Raw genomic sequence first — 26192 nt, 5'->3', positions numbered from 1 at the left:
AAGTTCTAACTAAGCTGTACAGAGGGACCTCTGTTGTCAACAGGAGTCTAGGTTTACTCAATTCCCCCATCCCATGCCTCCTCCATTCCTGCTGCACCTGCTCTGGAAAGGAAGCCAAACATGCAACCTGGGATGCGCAGGAAGACAGACACTTTCATGAGGCAAGCCAAGCAACAAACAAAAGAACTATACTACTTATTACTTCAGAGAGTCAAGGAAACACGAATGCTCTCCAGTGATGCCCTTCGTTCTCTGAGGTGAGGAAATTGAGATGTGCTTAAAGACGATTCCAAACAGAAACAGGAAATAAAAGACGAATCCAAGCCAAAGCACCACGTGAGCAGCCTTCTTGCCTGGCTCTGTGAAGCTCCTCTGTTCCCACTGGCCCGTACTTTCCCTATGTGGGCTGACCTCTACCCATGCCTGATGAAGTGACCACGGCTGGTGACAGAATCTTTTCTGGGAAGAGGGGTTGGAAGTTAGGAGTTCAGGTTTGCTGCCCTGTGTCCAAACTATGCAATCTACTGTGTCTTCAGCATAGGACATGCTGTACAAGAGACAGGTGCAGTCCAGGAAGAACATCTCAAACCACACACATCTACAAAGCAGGGGAGAGCTAGCTCCGGAGAAGAATGATGTAGACATGTAAAGAAAATCTACAAAGAAAAGGGAAAACAAAAATACATCTTCCCTGCTCTTTCCTGAGACTTGACCTTCTTTCCCACTTAAAGCTCTGAGTCACCCCCTTCTTTTCCCAGAACATTCTTTTCTTTCTTTCTTTCTTTCTTTCTTTCTTTCTTTCTTTCTTTCTTTCTTTCTTTCTTTCTTTCTTTCCTTCCTTCCTTCCTTCCTTCCTTGCTTCTTTCTTTCTTTCTTTCTTTCTTTCTTTCTTTCTTTCTTTCTTTCTTTCTTTCTTCAGAGAAACAACTTTGGTTGCTTGAAATAAAGTTGTTTTTCTTAAGTAAGAAAAGATTGCTTTTTAAATAAATAAATAAATAAACTTTAACAACTGTAGCAGAGACCTTTAAAGCTCTCATCCCAGTCTATTTCTTCCCAGACACTACCATGTTGATGAATTACAGCCTAGAAGACCAGCGAAAGGATGGGCCACCTAAGCGCATCAGTCCCAACTGCTGGGTAACTGGACACCGTTTTATGAATATGAATAACTAACTTACTTATATTGTAAGCCATCACAGGAACACCTGCTCGGAGTAAAGTCTGAGGCTGGGTTCTGTTGGGTAGCCAAGATGAAGTAGGGGTCCAAGGCCACTCTTATAGAGTCTGTGGTCTCACAGAAGATGTAAACCAGACCTAGAGGTCACTGGCCATGGGGAATCATGAGAGCACTCATGTACTAGAAACAGGGCATGGCTCACAAGACCTAACTTCCTGCCTACAGCATTTGTATCGGTCAGGTATTATACCACCCGCCTTCGGCCGGTAATGAAGCCCAGTTCCTAGTAAGTAGGTACATGAAGAAGGTTGTATTTAAACTCCAAGAGGCTGGATTTAAAGTCAAATTTTTCTTGACCATATAGAAAAATGGAAGAAGTCTTTACTAAACAAGAAGGCACTGTCACTTCCATTCCTGATCTCTGCCCCAAGCATTGTTTCTGATACACTGCTGGGATTGGTAATAAATTGATTTCATAAGTATAAAAAAATCCATAAATGATTAAGTACCTATGAACTAGTATTGAACTACTGAACCCAGAATGCACCATTTCACTAATCCTTCTGTTTAATAAGAACCGACAGAGGAATGGGATACAAAATTATGATTCTATGGGAAGAATAAACACACGAGCTCCACTGCACAGTGTATCGACTACAGTTAATGACAATGTCTGTATTTCTGAACATCACCCAGAATCTATGTTGAATGCTCTCAGTACAGGACGTGGTAGGCAGGTAATGGAATTCAAATTTAATTGTCTTGATTTGGCCATTTCAGAACGTATTTATATCATCATAACGTCAAGCTCTAGGGTATTTATTGTTTGTATTTGTCGATTAAAAATTCAAAGGAAGAATGATTACTACTCCCATGCTGAATATTAAACTACTAATGCAAATTAAGGTTAATTTCACTAGTCCTGTAGCCAAAGCTTTGTCATTGAAAATATCAAGCTAGAAATCCCAATGGCTTCACATAGAGTCTTGGCACACATCTAGTGTGTGACAGGGCCATCTGTCCACTCACTCAGGGAGCTGAGTGTGGCAAGCCTGCTGAATGCCATCTCTGTTCTATCTGGACCATAAAGCTTCAGAGTTCATGGAAGGTAAAGGAAGAATGTGGATTCCTAAACAAGCTCCTGGATGCTTTACCTCAGATTTAACCCAGTTTGAATTCCTTCATACTACAAGAACCTGTTGTGAGGGCATGCTGGAAAACTGGGAATGGCCGTGGATGTGTGGATATTTGGAGCACAGTAAGTGTCTCTGCACAGTTCTTCCTCTATGATTACCCAGCTACTAAAAACTAGAAAAAGGGCGTAGTCACTTGACTGGGACCTCACACTATAGAAACATATTTTGGGAAGAGCTGACAGATAATTTAGAAATAGATTTTATCTTACAATTATAGCCTTCTTGTCTGCTCTAAGTCATATGCAGAAGCTAAAGGAGTAAAAGATAGAGTTAAATAGGATATATTTATTTATATATTATCAAATAGGTAGTCTAGTATTCTTAAAGCACAGTAGGGTGACTACACTAAAGTTTTGTGTATTTAAAAATAATTAGGCAAGGGGATTTTGAATTTGTCCAAGACAAGGAAAGTGTTTGAGGTGATGGGCATCATTTAAAATAATGTTCCATAACACCCATGTTAATTTTCAATATTTTGAATGCTGATAAGTGAACAACAGCCACTTAGAGACTTGGATTGTGAGTGGGATGACTGAATTAAAGCCACCTAGATACTCTAAGGATGCCTCAACTTTAAAATGAAAGCCAGAAAGTGTATTGCTTTGGGGAAGAGGTTATGCTTTGGTTTCTACAGGATTCATTCAAGGTTAACAGTAATCATTTAACTGGGGGAGGACCCCTGAAAAATCCTGGCTACAGATATAAAAAAAAAAATTAAGTAAAACTACAGGACAGGTGATGTACATTTTACACACTCAACCATAAAACAAAAAAAAAATTATCTTTGGCTGACTTGTGTACAACACACAGTTCATAATTGTGTTAATAGAGATATGTATGTTACCTTTGAAAGTTTGTGTGTTTTCAGAGCAAGGGGACCAGACAACAGTCAAAACAGGTAGCCCCAGTGATCTGCCTCTTAGCGTGCTTCTGTTGCAGCTTCCTCAGAGTTCTGCATCCAGAACAGCTTCAAGGCTGACACCCGAGTTGGTCCAGTCTTACACATGTTGTGCTTTCCCTTTGCACAGAGACTGGACAACACATGGTGTAACTAATTTTCCCAAGACTTGACCATTATCTCAATTTTCTCATGCTCCCTAAAGATGCCTTTATCCATAGACAACAGAAAACAATCTAGAGAACACAATACCTACATTCTCAACAGGTGGGGTTTTTGGTTTTTTAGTGGGTAATGTGTGTTTGTCATCATTTAGTGGGGCAATAGGAATATAGGATAAATAACAACTATTAACCTCAAATATTTTACATTGGTATGGATTTTGGTATATTGATATAAAATTAAAGTTATTTTTGTTATACTCTCTGTATGTGTCTACTCTTGTTTGGGGTATTATGCTTATGAAACTCATTTAAAAATTGTAATGTATAATTAAGAAATGCAGGTTAGTAGTTAGTCATCTATAATAATCAAACATGAAGTCATATTAAATATGTTTTCAAGGTTAAGAAAATTTATTTAGAATGATGGTCTTCAAAGACCCACAGAATATGGCATTAAAGTCACCTTCTCCTAGAGCGTCCTTTTTTCCCCATATGTGTGCCACGCATTCTGCCTCTCAGAGAGCAGCAATCCAAGTGCAGCATGGTTGGGAAACTCACCTTTGTTGGCACAAGCCATCCACTTGAGATTGTCGGCAAAAGCAGCTTCCCGTCCAATGAGGTATGTGAAGATTCGAACCTAAAGAGAAGATGGACATATGGTGAGCTGTACCGAGCTTGCGCCATCCTGTGCAGACCACATGCATGCCTAACACACATGTGCTCTACCTCCTTCCTGCTCCACGCTCCCCATCTGTAGAAACATATTTTAGACATTTGAAGTACAGTCAGCTAGAAATATATTCAGGGGGCCTTTGATCTTTGTAGCCATATGGCATAAATGGTAGTTGTTTTTCGGCAGGCAATGTAGGGGCGGAGAAGAAAAGCCAGAAGTGGGAGAGCTGGCTTGGTTCCATGAGTGGAAGAGGATCACCCAGGTCTAGACCAAATCCACAACTGTTTTCCTCATTCCCGCAGAAAACCCAGACGGTGCTGTTCCAGAGACTAAAAACACCACCGTGTGAGCCTCAATATTTCTCCCCAGCAGAAAGCACAGGCTGGGAGAGCTATGTAACTCTTCATGGGAGCTGGTAGGGCTTAGGTCATTAACTGCGACAGGAGGCACTGCCTGTGGCCAGGAGACCTATGGAGTCCCTCTCTAGTTATCCTAAGATGTTTGCTCCCAAAGAGCAGAGACCTTACTTACATTTTAAAGAAGCTATCACAGTTTGCATTGCTTCTTCCCACTCCCTGAAACAAAGCAGGGTTCTCTCCACCCACCAAGTAGTACTAAATGATCAGACAGAGGGAAGATGAAGAAGAAGAGGCTGAAGACCCTTGACACAGTGTGGAATGAGGGGGGAGGAGGACAACACTCCACAATCCAGGACAACCTCTCTTGGTAGGCCAAGTGTATCCTCTGAAGGTCATGGTGTGGCATTATATGAAGGAAATATATAGCTTTACAAACCAGGGTCCCCTCAGCCCAGGCAGCCTGGTGGGTGACAGGCCTTGCCTAGAGTTGTGGTTGACTAGTAACTTCTGTAGTCTGTTCTAGAAGACATGCCTCTTCCATTAGAGTCCACTTTCATGGGGAGAGAGAAGGGACTGTGTCACCAAACTGTGCAACCTTGGAAAGCAGAATTCGGAACATTATTATCCAGTGGCTGAATGAATGGAAACTTATAAAGGCTCACAGCTAGGAAGGTGAGGCTTCCAGGGTCATTTTGAGCCTCTTCCAATCAGGGCATATAACACAGAGGCTAGCATTTGGTCATGTTCTGATTCTAACTGAAAGAGAACCTTAAATGTATATTATGTCAACAAAGCCCCGGTTTGTCCCCATGTGTCGGAAAGACCCTCTACACTCTCCGCAGCTCAAGCACAAGGTGGGGGGGGGGGGCGCGATGTGCTACCGACAGATGATGTGGGAGTCCCCTCAGGCACCCCTCCTACAGCCAGACCTTGTTGACACCACTTCCCCCTGCGGCTCATTTCCATATCACCCTGCTCTGAAAATCCAGAAGTGGAGATAAGCTCTCCAAAAGAAAGAAAGATGGACAGATGGGGACAGGTGGAAAGAAAGAAAAGAAGGAGGGAAGGAAGGGAGGAAAGAAGGAAGGGAGGTAGACAGACAAAAAGAGAGAGGAAGGAAGAAGAAAGGAAGGAAGGGAGGAAGGAAGAAGAAAGGGAGGAAAGAAGAATGGTAGGTAGACAGATGAAAAGAAAGAGAGAGAGGAAGGAAGGAGGGAGGGAAGAAAAAAGGAAGGAAGGAAAAAAGGAAGGAAGGAGGGAAGAAGGAGGGAAGGGAAAACACTAGCGGATTTAATCTCCTAGGAAAAAAATTAAAAGCAAAATCCTAACTTTATAACATAAAATAATGGTAAGCACCGCCCCCTGCCAACAGGCTGCCCCCTCTGTTCACTTTTCCTTATTGGTCACTGTGTATACTTAGCAGAATCTCTCTGATTTAGGGGAAACTAAGGCCCAATTAATTACAATGACTACCTTAGTTTTGTCATGGTCTGGTCTCAGTGTGGGTGTTTCCCCTCACTGCCCTGAGCTGCTTGGTCTGTCAGGACAGAATTCCCAAGCAGCCAAGAGTTCCTGAGAGAAATCACCCGCAGGACCAAGGCCAGAGTCCAGTTCCCTGAGACAGGGCTCATGATCTTTCTAAATCCTTTGCTTTGATTTCAAGTTGAAGTTCTTTAAAGGTTAAAGACTAGACTGGTAAAAACCTCACATCTTAACAATTTCTTAGGCTGGCAATGAAGAATAAGAAATGGTTCGTAGGCTGTGAAGTCGTGCATTTCATCTTTGTAATCAAGGACTTCTGGGGAAAGCTGCAAAGGTAGCCAGCGTTGCCAGCCTTTGTGCTGTCCAGATGAAGAGGCTAAGCAGAAACTCTTTGCTCTCAGAGGTATGGTTCAAATCCCGGTAAAGACTTGAAGTTGCTGGCAAACTTATATAGTTCCTGATTTCAAATGTGGCAACCTACTTGGGAAGCCAGTAGGATTGTGCCAAGCTTCGCCTCAGTCACGACTGCTCAAGAACTGTGCTAACAAGTACTCAGTACTGAGAGCCAGCACCGCGAGTCCCACCTCCCCAGTCAGTGCCATCATGGATCAGGTACTCTGCTGAGAGATTACAGGCTTTCTGTTTGTTTTGTTGTTCTCTGTTTTATTGTATTGCTTATGAAAGAAAATCAGAATCACGTCCAGTATTTCCATTTATGTACAATGTTTGGCTCCCAGTGGGCCAACTCCTTATCTGAGTAGAAGCAGCATGGACAAGACTTGCTATGTCTCTGCCTAGAAAATAAACATAATCAGATGATATTGGGTCTCTGCCCTGCATTTGCTCACAATACTGCCTTTCAACTGAACACAAAAGGAAGAGACATTTTACTTCAAAGTGTAAAGTATTTTGGAGAGCAATTTAACAACATCAAGAACATTTTGTATTTGTAATTCTTTTGGCCAAGTAATTATACCTCTAAGCATTTATCTTAACAGTCAAGATTGTAGGCAAAATGCCCATGGAGACGAAGAGTCAATACAGTTGACAGGAAGTGGGAGAACACTGGCGGGCGCGTGCTTCGCAAACACATAGTACAGAGTATGGGCATGCTCACCTTCGCTACATTATGGTAAAAAATTAAACCCTGAAGTGTTTCCCGAGAACTGATTGGCTAATAATCATGCATTGAGATTTTGTTTTTCTAAGGGAGGCTCAAATTTTTTACTTCATAAATTGTATATCATTAGAATGAGTGAATGAGTTAAAAATAAGTAACTATTGCTTTAATAATTAAAGTGTATTTTCAAGGAGAAAAAAGTACCGAAACTGTAATGGTCTGAAAGTTCTGGGTGAGGATAATACGTATAAAATTGGAATGAAAGCCAAACAGAAAATGTTCATGTGTCAAAATGTGGGCTGCTTTCCTCTACTGTTTTTTAACTGAGTGCCAAACCTCTCAGTGACACGGTCAAACACTCTTCGTTTCCTCCCTGACAGATTCTATAGTCTGATGTGTTTGATTTCTACCTTTCTTATGAAGTGCCCCCAAACCAACTTTCAATGATTTGCTGTGAGCTCCGCTGTTTTCTTGATGTAGGAAGGAATTCTAGCAGAGTCGGGTCCGGCGTAATGCTGAGAGGCAAGTGGACAGCATAGATGGTCATGAACAGGAGCCTTGGCACAGGCCAGGCTAGCCCATCAGGATCCACTGTGCCACTCCTAGGAGCCAGGCCTTAGCCACAGGCACACAAGACTCCTCTCATTGTCACAGCTCAAACACAGGGCACACAAGTGGCTGAGCCACCCCACTAGTTGATTTTGATCTCTCGTTTAAGATGTTTTCTACAAACCCAATTTAGCTTAATACAGTGTTTGAATGTAGCCTTTCAAAGTTACTTTATTTCATCCAAAGGAAAACAAACATCGATCCATTCTTTTTCAAAACTAAAAGTTATGCTTATGTTTGACTGACACAGACGAAGCACATGAGAAGCTCTGAGGGATGCTGAGCGCAATGGTCAGGACCGCGATCTTACAATTCCAGGGGCTGGAACAGTAGGGCGGCAAGTTCAAAGATAACACTGTGAAGAAAAGAAAGGGAAGGAGGAGGGGGCGAAAGACAGGGGAAACATCGATGCTCTTATTCCCTCTACATTCATTAATCCAAGATTCTTATTTTTGAAAGAGGGGAAGGGAAGTGGTTGCAATAGGATTCCAATATGTCTACAGCACATCCAGAGAGGAAGCTGCCACCCCGCACAGCAAAAATAAAAGGGACAGCTATTAGTCTTCTGAGTTCCCGCTACGCGTCAGGGACCACTCTGTGAACACAAAAAAAAATTTCGCAGAGACTACATTGTCTTGAGAGTAAAATCAAATTGATAATAATGCCCATGTGTTTGCTGGCTTACAGGCTATGGAGAAAACAGAGCAGGGAAGATGGTGGAGGATAAGGGGAGTTGATGTTTAGGAAGGGAGGCGGGTAAAGCTGTCCCTGTAAGGTGACACCTACGCAAGGATCTGGACAGAGGGGAGGGGAGGAAGGAGTATGGTACAGGGCTATAAGAAAGGATGCTACAGTGAGGTGGAAAATGGTACACAGCCACGGAGACAAAGATGCTTGAAGTGATACTGAACGCGCCAGTGTGACAGGAGCCGTCATCAGGAGGGGCTGCCAAGGGCTGAACTTGGAGAGGCAGTGGCACTAGGCCCCATTAATGCCACGGGTCACTGTCAGAGAATGCTTTTTGTTTGTTTGTTTCAACAAGGTACACAGCAAAGGCCTGGTACAGGCTAGCACAGTGTGAGAGCTTCCTTTGGTATGTAGAATGGGGCATAGGTCATGGACACTTGTGCTCAACCTGGCTACTTATTTAAGTGTTTCTTAATGTGGTTACAAGTCTACTCATCCACACTTCACACAACAACAACACAGTTAGAACCTTGACACGGGGGTCGGTTTGGATCTCTCTGGCTGCACTCCTGTAGTATATTCTCACAATTGAGAAGCACAGTCCTAGTGAGATACAGATTTTAATAGACACTAAAAGCAGGCCACTGAGAGGTTCCAGATACAAAGGACAATGGTCCTGGCCAGAGTTGTTGGACAACACTGAGTATAGGAACCACCAGAAACATGTATTGAAAGCTGGGCTGGTGGCTAGCCCCAGCTTTCCTGAACTTCCTACTGTAGGTCAAACATGGAAGAAATCTACCAAGAACATGTGGCCAGAGTGAAGGGATACAGGACCTGGGAATTAAGAAAATGCTAAAGTCATTTCCAGAAAGCTGTGTCTATTGACTGCCAAGTTGTCTCCATCTAAACTACAAGGGTTTTACAATCCAGTGGGTGGTCCGAGATGACATTTTAACATTGTGTCAGTGTAAAGGGCAGGAACAGCCGACACCAGCGAGACCTGGCAAATGAGGAGAGCATAGCAAGCTGACGACACTTGCTCCTCTCCCAAGAAGGGTGGGTGTGGGAGCAGCAGTGTGGAGACACTTGTGCTGTGTGTTCCCCAACCCTCCACTGCTCTGTGAGAGCATACCAATCTTCTCTTGTCCCGAGATGCAGTGGAGATGGTGGGAGACAGTGCTGTCCCACATACACAGTCTATACCACTCTGGGAAAAAGGCAGAAGAGTGTTAACAATATTTGCTACAAGACCAGGCCAGGGTCTGTGCATGTCCACATTGGTAGGTCCTAAACTGTAAGGAGATGGAATTTGTGCTCAGCTCTTTCAGTTGCTCAAGATGATGAGTAACTGTGGATTTTAGTAAAACTGATGTCTTTCTCTCTTCATTTTTTTGTTCGTTTGGTTGGTGTATTGATTTTTTGAGACAGGGCTTCTCCTTATAGCTCTGTAACATGCTCATAGACCAGGGTGGCCTTGAACTCATAGAGATCCACCTGCCTCTGCCTCCTGAGTGCTGGGATTAAAGGTATGTGCCACCACCCAGTGATATCTTTCTATCTTAAAGTCAATTTGATGTTATTAAGCATGTTCTTAATTGGTACCGTCGCAAAAAAATTCTTGATAACTTCTATTGCTATTTGTCCATTTCTATCATTTATGATACCTCAAAGCATTTCCAAATAAAACATTTCATCTCTAAGCAGATGATGAGGGATGAAACTCAATAGCACACACACACACACACACACTCATACACACAAAGGATTCATAAATCACTGCTGATGTTTATCGTCACAAAAATGCTATGAGTGGAGAGAGAGGCCCAGAGAAGGGTGACTCTACAGGAAACAGTTATATTGAACAGAATGCCTTTTAATCTTGAAGCCAACATGATCATCTAGAGGACGAGAGAGACAACTAAGGTAATGTTGTCCCGAATGGCAATAAAATGGGATAAACTGAATTAGATTACAAAAGTAATAAACTCTCAACAAATGAATATCATAGATCATTATGAAAAATGGACTGTCACTTTAGGGATGCTCCAAGGGTCTGCACAATATTTTTCTAATTTCTTTTCTCCCAAACACAGACATCTGATGCCTCATGTGTGGTAATGAATATATTTCCATTCAGAAAGAGGTGTAATTTATAGTCTTCTCCTAGTGCAGGGACAGATAGTATAAGCTGAGCTCCTTAGCCACCTATTTTGTCAAGGTGAAGGTTATACTCAGGCCCACTAGCGAGCCTGGTACAGCGGGAGAGGAAGGAGTCTAGCTATGGCATCTTCAAAGGAGGGCAACACAATTTATTAGACAGTAGCTGCAGGGACCTCATTAAGGGGCCAGAGCAAGTGTGTTAATTCTAATATTCTATTCTCTGTGTTTAAAATATTATTTTATATATTTTAGGGTCCTGAAGAAGTACTACAAAAGACCACGATCCACGTATGCAATCAGCAAGAGTGTTTTTATTCCAGCATGCTGGGGCCTGCTATCCCACAGAAAGGCAAGGTGGTGAAGACCTCAAGAGGGACATGTGGGCTCCTTTTAGGCATACCTAAGGGAGTTTTAGGAGCAATTAGGTCACCTCAAACATAATTGGCTAAGCAAGCAGAAGTTACATTAGTATGTTTCTAATTGGCTAAGGTTTAGTCTTATCGTTGGTCACATCTGCACACACTTGGATGAGACTCAGAAGGGGGCTGCTGGGTTTGTCCATGGGACACTGTGAGGCTGAGCTAGGCCCTTTGTGTTTTTTCTTTCCCTTAACCCTGAATAGAAGGGTACAGTAGATAATTGGCTCTTTGTTGGGAGAGACACCTGTGTGTCCTTCTCAGAGAACTGAAGCATAAATTCAGTTGTAAAACGTGCGAGAGTTTAACCCCTTCATTTATATGCACGTGTGCATGCGTATATATGTTCAAATGTATGTGTGGGCATACATGTGTGCACGCATGTGTGTGGGTGTACATACAGAGGCCAAAAGTTGACTACTGATATCTGCCATGATGTCTTTCCTGTTTAGTTACTGAGGCAGGGTCTCTTGATGAACCTCATTGGCTCGTCTAGTGAGCCAGCTTGTCCTGGAGATCCCATCTCAGCCTCTAGAGTCATGGGGTTACTGGTAGGTCCTGAGTGAAGGGATAAGGCCTGGGACTTAAAAACATGTTATAGTCATTTCCAGAAAGCTTTGCCCATCAACTGCCACACTGTGTCCATTTTGGAGACAGGAGATAACACCTGCAGTGGCAGTATTATTTCTAGGCAAAACCCAGCCCATCCTGACAAAGGGCAACACCTGTCCTTTCAGCAGGGTGCTTTGCCTTTGTTTTGTTTTAATTTTTGAGACAGAGTTTCTACCCTGGCTGCCCTGGAACCAGGTCTTGTTGACTAGACTGGCCTTGAACACAGAGATCCGTCTGATTCTGGCCAAAGATTTATTTATTTATTTTTATTATGTATGCAGTGTTCTGTCTTCATGTATGCCTGCAGGCCAGAAGGCGGTGCTGAACCTCACTACAAATGGTTATGAGCCACCATGTGGTAGCTGGCAATTGAACTCAGGACTTCCAGGACCTGGAAGAGCAGGTAGTGCTCTTTTAACCACAGAGTCATCTCTCATCACGTTTATAACATTCTCTGGTCCATTGCCCAGCTGCCATAACCTCCCAGGACCCAACTATAACACTACTTGGGCCAGCCCTGTGTCCCAGGGCCCAGGGAAATTTCTGCATCATCTAATTCTAAACTTACTTCCACTTGCCTCTTTCTCCAGTAAGAATTGCAGGAGAGGCTCCCATGCTCTGCATCGCTCTCTTCTGCCCACTCAACATGCTCTTGCCTCTGAAAGTCTCTGTGTGGCTCTTCATCACAGGGCATGCCTCAGGATACCTTTGAAGCATGAATGTAATAGACCTTTTTCTTTATAACAATCTTTATGGTATCTGTGTATCTTACTGTCCCTGACTAAACGAACTTTTGGTGATCTTTAAAACAACCAGAAACCAGGAGACCCTGGTTCCATGTAGGTACATGGAGCACTTACAGGCTTTGAGATCTTGAGCAAGGTATTGAAGCCCTCTGTGTGTGATTTTGTAAGAAATGTAAGGAGTGACTCAACCCCCCCACTCCCGCCTCTGCTGAATAATAAGCAAAAGAACAGAATAAGAGACAGGAGAGGTGAGGGCCGTGCCCTCTACTAATGCCCCTCACGCCCACCTTCCCACTGTCGCAGCCCACCGGTGTGTCAGACTCGGCAAAGCTGAACAAAATCACCCTTCCACCTGGCTCCAGAGGTCGGGTCAAGAGGAAACTGACTCAGGCTGAAGAAGAGGATTTCCCAAGGAGGAGCTTTTCAAGTTGGCAGCACTAGAGTGTGCCATTCCTGAAGATAGCGGAACATTTCATACCGCTAGCAAGGTAGCAACCACAACATCTACCAACCCACAGAGACCAAGGCACAAGCTACAGACCTCCTCTAAAGCTTCCACAATTCCAGCTAGGATCTATGAGGTTCGGAAGTCCAGTCCCCCAAATCTCAGAGTCGCTTTCTCTAAAGACTTTTCTCTAGATCGCAGGTTGAGGACTCTTGCTTATACATCTTATATTCTGTGCTACAAATTCCTCCCAAACAAAGTGTATTCCTTGGATAATTAATATGGAATCTCATTATGAGATGCCCCCCAAGGTGAGGGAGAAGTTCATTGGCTCACCTGTTCATTCCTTGAAAAAAGAGTACCAGATATCTGCCCATCATCAGATCTAGAAAAAATTACTGCAAATGAGGCCTTCACGTGGAAGGGACAAAATGAGATTCCAGGAGCTGAGACAGAATGGCACTGCAGTAAATGCTGGGGGTTCTGATGCACTTCACATGCTGGAAACTTTGTAAGAAGACATCTTAAAAAGCTGGGATAGAATGGATTTCTATCGCATTCTGTTTTGAATCCAGAGACTCTAGCACAATGTATCTCTTAGACATATGACTCAAATGTGTATTGATCAGCCAGCAAGCCATCTGTTGCCACTAAGGCTTCTGAATCACATACCGGATCCCAAACTTCTACCCATAGCTACAACATAGTTTTGTAGGGTGGGCCAGCCCTTCTCTGCCCCTCTCACCCCCCAAACTTCCAAATATCAAGTGGTGATAGATTTTGGCTACCAGGTATGTACCTGTCATAGTTTAAATCTGAAACATCCTCCCAGAGGCTTGTAGTCCCTAGCTTATGACACAATTTTGAAGACTGAAGCCTTTAGTAGGTAGGAAGTATGAGGCAGGGGAAGAAGGTTACTAGGGTTAGTGTCTTAGTTAGGGTTTATATTCCTAAAACCCATGATCAAAAGTAACTTGCAGAGGAAAGGGTTCATCTCACCTTAGACTTCTCATCATTGAGGAAGTCATGACAGGAACTCTAGCAGGGCAGGAAGCTAGAGACAGAACATAGAGGATGCTCACCTTCTTTCTCCTTAGGGCTTGCTCAGCCTGCTTTCTTATAGCACCCAGGGCCACCTGCTTGGGGATGGGACCACCCACAGTGAGATGGGGCATTCCACATCAATTGTCAATCTAGAAAATGTGCCTGAAATTTCCCACAGTCCAATCTGGTACAGACATTTGCTCAGCCAAGGTTCCCTCTTCCAAAATGGCTCTAACCTATGCCAAACTGACAGAAAAACTAGCCACCACAGCCAAACGTTATACCCACTTCAGCTTCTGGCCTACTTTCTCTGTTCTCTCGCCTATGACCAAGGGAAGAGTTGTCAGGACTGAGCAGCTCTCCCCACTGTGCCTACCCTCCTCTCACTGCTGTGCCCACCCTCCCCCCATATGGACTGAAATCCCTATGAGACTGTGAGCCAAAATGAACCTTGCATCCTTTAAACGACCTTTGTTGGGAATCTTGATCATGCTGATACCAAAGTAAGGGCTCTCTTCTACAAACAATGGCAGAGTAAACACACAAACACGTAGACAAATGTACATGGACAAAGCCATCAAATTAATCCAAACAGAACAGAAAAAAACCCTCTTACAGAATAGAGACTTGTTCCACAAATTCAGATAGAGACAGTTTTACTAATGAGAAATCATAGGGTTGTGAAGTCCTTGCAAGGATGTGCCAATGCCTTCCCAAGGCATGAGATGCTCTGTATCAGAACCCCTAGGCACTGTTGTGATGACCTGGGGAACACATGAACTTCCAGACTTCATGCCTTCACCATTTACCCTTCCCATTACTCGGAATATTCCACATCTGCAGGTCTATATTTCCATCTTCATTTTACCTTATCTAACTCTCCCTCACCCCTTCCTTTGTGTCTTTCGGATACTTGGGGCACTTACTTTGTACTCTCAATGATTTGCCCAGTTGTCTGAGTTGTGTCTGAAGGCAGAAAGAGACAACTCTGTCTACCACAGTGCCCAGCAGACAATCTACTAGAGAGACATCAGATGCTCCTGTTTTCTCTGCTTCCCATAAATTTAGGTTGGACAAATAACTCAGTAGGGGACACATCTGAATTTATTAGCAGTAAAACTTTCACTGCTGATGTTTTCAAAACTGTTTTTCAAGTCTGATCTGTTATTAAACAGCTAGTTTTATCTTTCCTATTCTCTAAGTTCCCTTAGGCTTTTATTTTTAACACTGACGATCAGTGATAAAATATAAAGAAACAGAAATCCTAAAAAAACAAACCCTCTGCTCTGCTCTCATAGCTATTACTGTCTCCCATCCAAGCATCATAAAAACAGTACCTTCTCCCAAGGCTGGATATTTGGTTCTTCTGTGTGTTGGTCCCTGAGTCTAGGCAGAAATCCTGCAAAGACCTGAAGCCAAAGGGTATCTTGTAGAAGTATCTGGTTCAGAGATTATCATTAGAGACAAGAACTGATCTTAGGTGTTAAAGCACTTGGTCTGAGGGGGAATGTCAGTGGAAGGCATGATTCACTTGGGAACAGTGGGCATCCCAAATTATTTCGAAATACCAAGGAGAACAGGTGAATGCGTGATGTGGAATTCCCCTCTGTATGCTGAGAATACCATTGGTGATTAAAGAAACTGCCTTGGCCTTTTGGCAGGGCAGAACTTAGGTAGGCAAGGAAAACTAAACTGAATGCTGGGAGAAAGAAGATGGAGTCAGGGAGAAGCCATGTAGCTGCTGGACACAGACGCAGGAATGTTACCCGGTGAGCCACAGCTTTGTGGCAATACACAGATTACTAGAAATGGGTTAAATTAATATGTAAGGGTTACCAATAAGAAGTTAGAGCTAATGGGGCAAGCAGTCATGTAATAATATAGTTTCTATGTGGTTATTTCGGGGCTGAGCAGCCGGGAATGAAACAAGCAGCATATTATAGCAACTGGGTGCATGGGCTAACAGAATACAGGGTTATGCTCTTGATTGAGCGTGACATACACATATATTCAGGACCTAGGCCTTGGGCAAGGAGTTGAATGCTCACCCTCATTGTCCTAACTTGTGGTTAGTACCCCAGAATTCACCTGTAAGTGCTGTTGAGTGGGGAAAGCAGAGTGAAATACCAGAGGTCGACGGACTGAGCCCACAGAAGGCAGAGCACTACAGCCGCGGCACTTAAGAGGGAGATGTGCAGCATCCTGTGAGTACAGAACTTGAGGAAAAGGCTTGGGTAGCTCACTGGACCTCAGGTAGAAGAACCCCCCTTCTTTAATGGCTTTCTTCCGAACGATGGATTCCCTTTCCCCTCCTAGATCACAGTGTAAATGACAAATAAAATCTTCATGATTTTCCTTTGTGACCTGGAACAAAGCCCACAGTAGCAGCATACTTTTGGGATGGTGTCCCCTCCATATGCCATGCTGATTATCAGCATAGGCATGGGTTATTGGTTGAGGATTTAGGAACCTGAGATTCTTCCTGAATCATTCTTGGCCTCATTAAGAGGAACAGTAGTTGTGAATTCTAAGCTAGCATAGTGGCTCCCTCCCAAAGTTCTTGTCATTTCTATTTTCCCTACCATCCTTCTCTGTCACTAAGAATTAGTCCAAAACAGCAGTTTCTGCTGTCACCTCACCTGCTGCCTTCTGGGCAGCTTATTCTCATGAGGAGAACGAAAGGCTTGTCAAACAACTTGGAAGATATTGCTAAAGACAGCATTACCCCATTTTACCTGTGATGCCCAGAAAAGCAGGCAGGACTGTGGGGAGAGAGAGAGCTCTGTCAGATCACTAGGCAATATGCTAAGTATCTATATAGCAACAGGCCCTGGTGGTCTCCAAAGACACACCCCCCCCAATTCCCAGCTCCCCAGAATGATGGTCCTGCTATGCTGTGGTAGAGAGAGATAATACTCTGACAACAGGATTAGGGACAGGATTAGGTAGGCAAGGCAGGAAGGAGCTTGGAGTTCCTGAGGATTTGGGGGACCAATATCTCATCTTGGAGAAACCCCAGAAGAAATTTTGCACCTCATTTTCAGTCAGTACATGTTGTATTTTGTTCTAAGTTATCAGTTAGACTTTAATCTTGCAAGTGTGAATTTTTTAGCTACCTCAGGGTTCCTTGTTATTGGCAGACAATGGCTTAGACACCTGGGGGATGTGGTGGTCTTGCTATGGTCTCCCATTTTCCTTCCTGGGGACCTCAGTACAAATGATCAATTCCATTTGATTTTCTGCCTTACCACTCTTCCATTTTCGTTAAGTATTCACTAGATCCCAGCTTTGTAATTGGTGGCTTTGGGGGCACCGGAGACATACTGAAATTAAAAAGCCCACAAGGTCACCACCACTATGGAATTTGTAAATCGTTGAAATAATTTTCAGAGAATTAAGAAGGCCAAGAAATATGGAAAACAAAGTGTGTGTGTGTGTGTGTGTGTGTGTGTGTGAGAGAGAGAGAGAGAGAGAGAGAGAGAGACAGAGACAGAGAGAGACAGAGAGAGAGAGAGAGAGAGTAAAGGTACTGTCTACCTGTTAGCAGATGTTTCTGATATCTCAAAAGTCAGTATTTGAAGATCACCCTCAATTTTTAGTTATATTTCAGTGTCAACTTTAATATACAATGGAGTCATGGGACAGTTTCTCTTCCTAGCTCAATGCCACATGCTAGAAGGCCAGAGAACCATTTCCTAAACCTGTGACTCTCCTGCACACATCCTCACTCCAAAGGGCTTGGTTTCCAGAACACAACTCATACAGCCTGAGGCTTGAGGGCTTCATTGCAGCTTTTAAGGAAGCCCATGAAATTGCCAAGCCATCCTTCACCTTCATGGGTGAGACAGACATTCGGGATGAACAGACTGTTCCTGATTCCTTCTTTCATTCCTTGTCCCTGCTCATGAGCCCTCAGCCACTATCTTCAAGTATAAAAGGTTGATAAGTGTTGGTCACACCTAAGTGGCAGCGGAGACACTGTGACAGCTGAGGACAAGGAAGATATGGGACAATGGTTCATCTCCACCTCTGGGAACCTCCTTCAAGCCATGGAGAAATTGTGAAACGAGAACTGATTTGACAAGCACAGGGCTGGTGGGAAGCAGTGCAGAGGAGGCAGCAAAGACCCCATAGAACATGGAGAAGAGCCACCTTGTAGCTGGAGAAGACAAAGGAGAGCCAGTCTCCACCAGCCTGTCTCTGCACTGTCATGGCTTAGCATGCGTGTTTGTAATTTTTCTGGAGTCTGGAGTCAAGAGATGGGATGACAGATACTCTGCTCTGTAATTGAGTTGACTTCCCGAAATGTTTCCCTCTGCTGGGAACCCAGAGAACGGTCAAAGGAGAAGGCTGGGTGGCTCCGGCAAGTTTGCAGTTACCTACCTGTGATGGCTATTCTTAGTTGCCAACTTGATTACAAATGAAATAAACTAAAACCCAAATGGCTGGACACACCTGGTGGGGGTGGATAATTGAACCACTTGATGCGGGAAGAACCACTTCTAATTTGGATCTTTGAGATGGGAAGATCCACCTTTAATCTAGGCCACACCTTCTGCTGGCAGCTTATATAAAGAACAGGAAAGAGGGGAGCTTGCTATCTCTATTTGCCTGCTTGCTGTTGCTCTGAATAGGAAGTCCATTCCTTCACTGGCATTAGAGCCTACTTCTTTGGATTCCAGCATATACTGAAGACCAGCTGCAACACCAAGTCTGTGGACTGAAAATCTACCGGATTCTTGTCATTTGGTAGACAGCCATTGTTGGAGTAGTGGGACCACAGTCTAAAAGAAATTCTAATAAATCACCATTCCATATATATGATAGATAGATAGATTCATTTTTTTTAAAGATCTGTTCCTCTAGAGAACCATAATACACAGCATACTTATTTATTTATTTTTTGGGAGACTAAGGGAGAGTACATCTCCTGTATCCCACATAAACAGAGGGGTGGTCCAGAGAATCTAACACAACCTAGAAGCCCACTCTCCCAGAACACTGGTGACTTCCAATGACACTCAGAGATAAAATGGGATGAATATAATTGGTGGAGCAATAACCACAGGATCCATGACATGACTCTGGGAAACAGCAGGGTATCCGAGAGGAGTTTCAGTGAGGGCCCAGTGGTGATGGTGTGCCAGAGGCCTTGAACCAGACCAATGACTTACTGCAAGGAACATTTTGAGGGTGGCACTGATCAGACAAAGGGGTATTATGTGACACCCCACATCTCCCAGTGCCTCTGAGATGAAAGAAGAGGTGTTGGAAAGTTGGAGAAATGAGGTGGATTTGTTCTGTGTTTTGTTTTTAATTAATTTTCTGAGGGGATCCTTTTGGGTACATGCTGTAGGGGTGAGGGGCAGATATAGCGGGACAGGGAGGTGAGTGGTATTAGGGTACATGATGTGAAATTCCCAAGAATCAAGAAAGAATTATGTTAAAATTATATATACATATATATATATAATTATAATTTTACAATACAAATATATAATATATATGGAAGCTTTTTATTAAGTCCAACACTGGTGATCTGCATGCATTCCACCCATACCCTAGTCCAAGCCATGATGCTCTTCTCTGATGACTAACTGTGAGTACCACCTGGTCCCTTCTAAAACTGCCTGATCCTTGATATCTGGTCATACCATCCACCCAAGGCTCTGTGGTGCTTCCTTCCTTTTTTTTTTAGAATAAAGATGAGCCTCTGCCATACCCTGACCCTTGGTGTATTTGCATTCCCACCTCGTATTGCTCCCCACACCCAAAATATCAAATTCTTAGCCACTTCCTTTCTTAGCTGGACTTTTTTTTCTAATTGCTGTTCATCCTGAAGCTCTTTCCTTCCACGGGGCCTGTGTACATATGGCTCACGCTAAACATGTTAGCCCGGCTCTCTCCTTCCTGCCCACTAGATCTCAGCAGAACACTTTCCACATCCTTTGGAAGAGCTGGGTTTTATTTTTTATTAAGTATGTGTATGACTTGTGTCTATACATGGATGCATGTCCACATGAGTGCAGGCGCCCAGGAAGGTCAGGAGGGGTATGGGATCCTCAGCTTGAGTTACAGGTCATTGGGAGCCCCCTCACTAAGAGTTAGGTCCTCTGCCAGAACAACTGATCTTCCAGCCCTGCATTCCCCGGATGTTCTCCTTTTTAGCATCTATCGGTTTTCCTCACTGTGTTGACATAGGGTGATTTTGTTCCCCACATGCTCATGTACAAATATTTCATAGAATGAAACTTCATGTTGTTGATTCAGTATCAATTTTATTCAGTGTTTCCAAGTATCTAGCTCCTAGCAGATGCTCCCAAATATTTGCTAGGTAAATGAATTCATGTGATTATATGCAAAATACAGGCAATGAGATGTGTAGTGCCAACAGGCTGGAGGAGATAGAGGATTTTAAAAACCTGTCCCATACCCACAGATAAATGTAGCTCCCCCCTCACTAGAGAATTTTCCTTTTGTAGCATAGAGAGACCATTGCAGAAAGCCACAATTGATCAAAAGCAACAATAGTGTGCCCAACCCCAACTCATAAGTTTACAATGTGACCCTCACACCTAAAGCTTGGGGACATGGCAGGAGAGGGGGAAGAAAATTTCAAGAAACAAAGGATCAGGATATCTGCTGTGAAATAGTGTCTTCTATATAAGACAGGGAAGCTGCTCCCATGAAATCTCAAAAATATGGTCATTCAAACAAGACCTCCACAATGAGAGCATCAGTTGACATGACAGTGAACATGGAGGAAATCTCACAAGGCTCTGCCCTCTAAATGAAGAGCCACAGGCAATTAGTGGCTGCTGAAGGAAAGAGAGGGAGAGAGAAAAACTGTCTTCTCCAGGAACAAACTCCCTGGCAGATTCTCTAATCCCAAATGATTGGCCTTGAACACATAAAAGGCCTCCGCAAATTAAAGCAGCAGGCTGAATTTTTTTGTTTGTGTTTGTGTTTGTGTGTGTGTGTGTGTGTGTGTTTGTGTATGTGTGTATGTGTGTGGTGTGAGTGTGGTAATAACTAAAGCAGAGGTCACAAATTTGAGAGGAAGTGCAAGGGACGTGAGAATAACTGGAGGGGTAAGGTGGGTAGAGATCATGGAAATACAGTACTTGAGTATGAAATCCTCAAAAAATTAAAAACTATTAAGTATGTGAAAAATGAAAGCCTTTAATCTGAGAGAGGAGGAAGGGAGAGAAAGAGAGAGAGATTAAATGAGCACTGAATGTTAAAAGGAAGGTTTCTGGGATCTGCCCGCATGCCCATGAACATAGAATGTATGACCGTTTCACAGTGAGCAGGAACTGAGGTTTAGAGAGTGTGGGAGTGGGACCCTATCCCAGGTCACACAGTAGGTGAGGGCTAGTGGCTTCTGATAAATTCGATGGGATTCTCAAGCTGAAGGGATGTTCAGAAGTTCTAAGTACTTGCCGTTCTTGCCAAGGACGGGAGTTCAGTTCCCTTGGCCCACATAAACTGGCTCTCACCACCTGTAGCTCTAGCTCCAAGGGATCCAACATTTTCTGCAGCTGCATGAATACTATCACACACGTACACACACACACACACACACACACACACACACACACACACACAGGCATATTACATATTTACATACAGGAGATTTTAAAAACATATTCACCATTGTTATGGCCAAAAGAATGTCATACTGGCACCAGGCACCAGGAGATTTACAAGAAAAAAAACACATAGAAACAAACAGGAGACAGAATGAAATATCCAATACTCTGAACAGCAAACATAAGCCAGGGTTTGGGTTGTTATTTTTCTATTGTTAGTATTGTCATTGACAAATTGGAAATCATGTGCTAACGATGAGGGTATTAGGAAATGCCTTCCTGTTCCAGGAATAAGACACAGCAAGAACTTCCTGAGCAGAGCCTGTCCAGACCTGACAACTAATCACAGTGTTCCTAACACTGACGCAGAATTCTGTTTCATGAAATCCACCCAGGGAAACATACTGTGAAACCAGCTTTGACATACAGGACAGAAGTGGCGGCACTGTTCATATTGGAGGAAAATGACTAAAAAATATCATAACGCATCACTGAAGGAGAAGGCATTAGGATTCTCACCCACAAGCTTTCCTGAAACCATCACAAATAATGGCAAGGTTAAGTAAGTAACTCACTTCTGAAGACTTTACCAAATAAACAAAGGGGCTCTAAATTCTCATGCATCCTGAATATACATTTTTCATGTATGTGCATATATATATATATATATATTTCATACATATGCATGAAGGTTAATGGCAGCATCTAATGCTGTAACTGGATAAGAGTTGACACTTCTTCTCAGGATCTGCTTATTTTTATCATAAGCATATTTTCTACATTGAACACATAAAGCTTTGTATAAGAAACATATTTTAAAGGAAAAGGCAGACATTCCGTTCAGTTCCATTCAACAAAGAGTAGAAGAGCATTCCCCATATAAGTTAGTTTCCCTTAGAAGTGACAAGGATATAATGGTATCTCCAGCTGATTCTCATGTTGGAAACAGCATGGAGGGTTTATATTCCAGGTACACAGGCACAGAAGGTCAGCTTAAGGTGACAACCAACCGTAAACTAGTCTCACAAAGATGTTCTAGAATTAAGCGAAACAGTGCCATTCAACAGTGCTCATCAGCCGCGGACGAGGCCAACAGCTCAGTGAAGGAGGACTCGGGGTTATGGAGAACAACAACATCATTACCCATACACACTTTTATAAATGAAAACTTCTACATCATTTCAAATCCTTCTTCCATTTACAATTTTCTCCTTTAGAAAATGTCTAGACTCAACGGATGTCTTGAGCCCAGCATGCATCGCTGAGTGAGTCTGAGGGTTTGGGCACTGTAAGAAAGCTTCCCAAAGACCAGTCATCCAGCCTTCCTGTCCTAACGAAACCAAAACATGAAATGCAGGCCCGCAACAAACATTAGGAGAATTTTCCAGATTCTCTGGCTGTAGAAGCCTGCTAAGAGGCAATTCTGTCATTGAGAGATCCAGAAAGGGATCAGCCCCACAATGTGACATCTCTGAGGCTGGCTTGAATCCCTGCAGCATTACTGTTCTTTCCTTTAGGTGTCAAATAAAGGAGAAAGAACACTGATGCTCACCATGCTAAGGTAGATAGGGGATTACGGACAGGCTAAGAGGACCCAACTGAGGTGAGCATGCCCACCTTCCTACATACACAGATAGTGAGTTTGGCAGTCTGCAGTCTTTTCTGTATGCTAATCCTCAACCACAGAACTTCTAAGATGGGCAATATAGTTTAAAACACTTGGTATACTCACTATATGTTCCCTCCCTTGACATGTATGAGCCCCCAAATGCAGTCCAGGAATGTTCTGACAGCCAGCCATTGTCTCCCATAACACGCATTTTCAGAGGATTATTAAGTTAAAAACCACTCTGTAATAACTGACAAAGAGAAGCCAGTTTAGCAGATGAAGGTGGTCACCTGAGAGGTGCCCTTTCTGTCATACACATCTGAAAAGATGCTTCAGGACACTGAAATAAAGCCACCAGAGCAGCAATGGGATCAGGAGCCCAGTGAAGACGTGGGCTTTGGGAATCAGGAATGTTGTGTGGGGGATGTTCATGTCAAGTCACCCCCGACCCCCAATAGCCTTTCTGGGCTCATAAGAACTGATTTTATCATTTTACCCATCTTTGCTTTTTCAAGTTATTCTGTCTCCTAAACACCAGGTTTGGTGATGTTACAGTGGTCCTGGAGGCAATACTGCATCCAGGTATCACTGAAGGATGCTCTTCACTTGTTCCCTTGTGGGATACCTCAGGGGGAAGGGCTGTCATGAGACTGATTGAGGACTCTAACATGCATGTCCTAATAATCTAAACCCTGCTTCAGGAAGATAAACAGATTTGAGCTTGAAAAGAGGACATCAATGGACTGTCCTTGGTGTACAGCCATCTGGGTGTTAGTTATGACAATGTCAAACTCGATTCTCCCCTTACCAAGCTGACCCAGCCTTGTAAGGGGAAGGTTATTTTTTGGCAAAATTTGTTAGACAGAAATCTTCTCCTTAAGCAAAGCAAAGCAAAGCAAAGCAAAACAAAGCAAAGCAAAGCAAAACAAAACAAAACAGAAGAATTGCTAGGGTTGGAGAGGCAGCTCAGGAGTTAGGAGCACTTGATGCTCTTGTAGAGGGCCCTGGTTCAGTTCCCAATACCGCACAGAGGCTTGTTACAACTGCCTGTATCTTTCAGTCCTGGAAGATTTAATGCCCTCTCTTGGCCTCTATGAGCACAGCAAGCATGTGATACACTTAAACACACTAGGTAAAATACTCATACAAATAAAACACAGATGAATAGAAAGAAAAATAAGATGACAAATGAGATCTTTCCTTAAGATAGTTTTTAAAAATATTCTTGTATCATCCAAAGTCATACTCCAAATTCTGAAACAAGAAGGCAGGTTTTCATGCAACTTTTAGGATAAAATCATTGGGTTCTTTGTACTTTATGAATACACCATAAGTTCCAGCTGTTTGAACTTGGGCAACACGTTCGCTGATGAAATTAAATCGACATCATCCTCCTTTATCTTGACAGTTCAGAGGACTGGAGGCCATGGCTGCTGTGCCTGTTGGGTCACCATAGTTTGAAATTGATCACACAGCCTTCAAGTTTATCTTTGATTAAAAATTAAATTTAACTTCCCTTTATCACCCTCCAAATTCCAACAACATGTATACATGCCTGAGTTCTCCGAGTTAAATCAAGATGGACTAAATATTTAATGCCCTGTTCTAATTAGCTACAACTGTTACCTGAGTTTTCTCTGTAAATGAATTTGAAAGGACCCAGGAGGCCCAACGTTAACCTTCATCCACTCTCGTTATAAGAGAGAAATTACAGGCTCTAATTAGATGCTTCAAATTGCAAAGAAATAGAATTTTCATAACCAGCTTATTAAAATCCGAGGGCCCCTTTGGGATAGGGTAAATTGCTTCTACCCTGAGCCGCTTATCCTGGTACGGCACCATACCGAAGACACACGTTGCCTGCCTAACACAGCTCTTATTTCTCACAAATTAATGAGTACGCAAATTATTCCAGCTGCCCTGTTGGCATGGGGAAAAATTGAAAATCTACAACTGCCAAGTGATGTGGGAAACTCGGCTGCTAAATAAAACCTGCTTAAGGGGACACAGCTGCCGAGGTGCCTATTTGCATTAAAATTACTAAATCCATGAACACAGAACAAATGTCCCAAGGTAGTTAAGCAGCGCTCAACACTTGGGTTAACTCTTTTATTATTCCAAGGCCCTTAAGGTGTGAGTGTCCCACACAGTAAGGCAGAAACAGGAGGTTTTTTAACCAAATGGCTTTCCTTCCCAGGAAGGACACATAAGCATCATGATGGGAAAGCGAAGGTCCCCGGGGGAGCTGCCACTGTGGGAAGCACTGAGGGCTGTTGCTCCCACTGCTGTATTAGAACGCGTCAGTCAAAACTCTCATTCTTAGGGAGATTAGACAGAGAGTGAGACCCGAGTGTAACGTCCGTCCTGTGCACCTTTAGCAGGATTTTCTATTCTGGCGTCTGACCTTTTCAAGGGGCCACATAAAACTCTGACCTAGGATGTGAAGGGATGCCCCAAAGGTCAGCAGTCAGTGAATGGTCTCTGAGAGAGAGGCACTCAGCCATTCCGTGGAGCTTAGGGAGGCCTCCAAGTGAAGCAGTGAGGAGGAGAAATGAAGCAGCACAATAGGAGTGGGGACAATGGGACAATGGACGGGGGAAGTGGCTCAGGCACACACTTCTTGCCCAAACCCAGGAATACCTTCGCATCGCTGACATGATTGTCCACTCCCAAATTCCAGATACTAAGTGATGCTATTCAAATCCCTCTGAAATCCCTGGTCTGGAGCAAATTTAACTTAAAATCCCCAAAGTGGAACTCTCATTCAGACCCATACCTTGGCAATGTACTGCTTTAGGAGAATCAAGCGTCTCTCAAAGCCCATCTTCGGTCACCAAAGAATATACCAGTGAAGACCAGCTTCTCTTGTTAGGTTTATAGGTGGTTTAAAACAAACAAAAAAACCTACTAGTTTTAGCCCAGCTCTCCAGCTAATTGCAAAAGCCTGTTTTGTTTGCCCCCCAGCCCCCCTAAACATTCTGCCTTGGGTGCTTCCAATTGTCCAAATCGTGTGAAATTACAGAATGACGTCATCAAATAGATTCGGATCAGGAGAAACAGATGACAATTCTATAAACACTTTTCACCCTCAAACATGTAGCCTAAACAGAATACTTCCCCTCTCTATAAGAGATGGCAAGAAATGAGAATTTAAACACAAAACGGGGACATGGGAACATCACCCACAAACATTTGAAGAT

General features: G+C 43.3%; 1 protein-coding gene across 1 annotated transcript in view; it reads right to left on the bottom strand.

The window, feature by feature from the left end:
- The window catches only part of Cacna2d3 (calcium voltage-gated channel auxiliary subunit alpha2delta 3), an 842461-nt gene that overhangs the window by 291140 nt on the left and 525129 nt on the right, over positions 1 to 26192 (bottom strand). Inside the window, 1 exon segment of the mRNA XM_038350066.1 lies at positions 3994 to 4072. Coding sequence (XP_038205994.1) covers positions 3994 to 4072 — 79 coding nt within the window.

This window comes from Arvicola amphibius, chromosome 12, assembly GCF_903992535.2.
Source record: "Arvicola amphibius chromosome 12, mArvAmp1.2, whole genome shotgun sequence".
Classification (NCBI taxonomy): domain Eukaryota; kingdom Metazoa; phylum Chordata; class Mammalia; order Rodentia; family Cricetidae; genus Arvicola; species Arvicola amphibius.
Note: the sequence above shows the minus strand (reverse complement) of the source record. Positions and strands in the feature narration are given on the sequence as shown.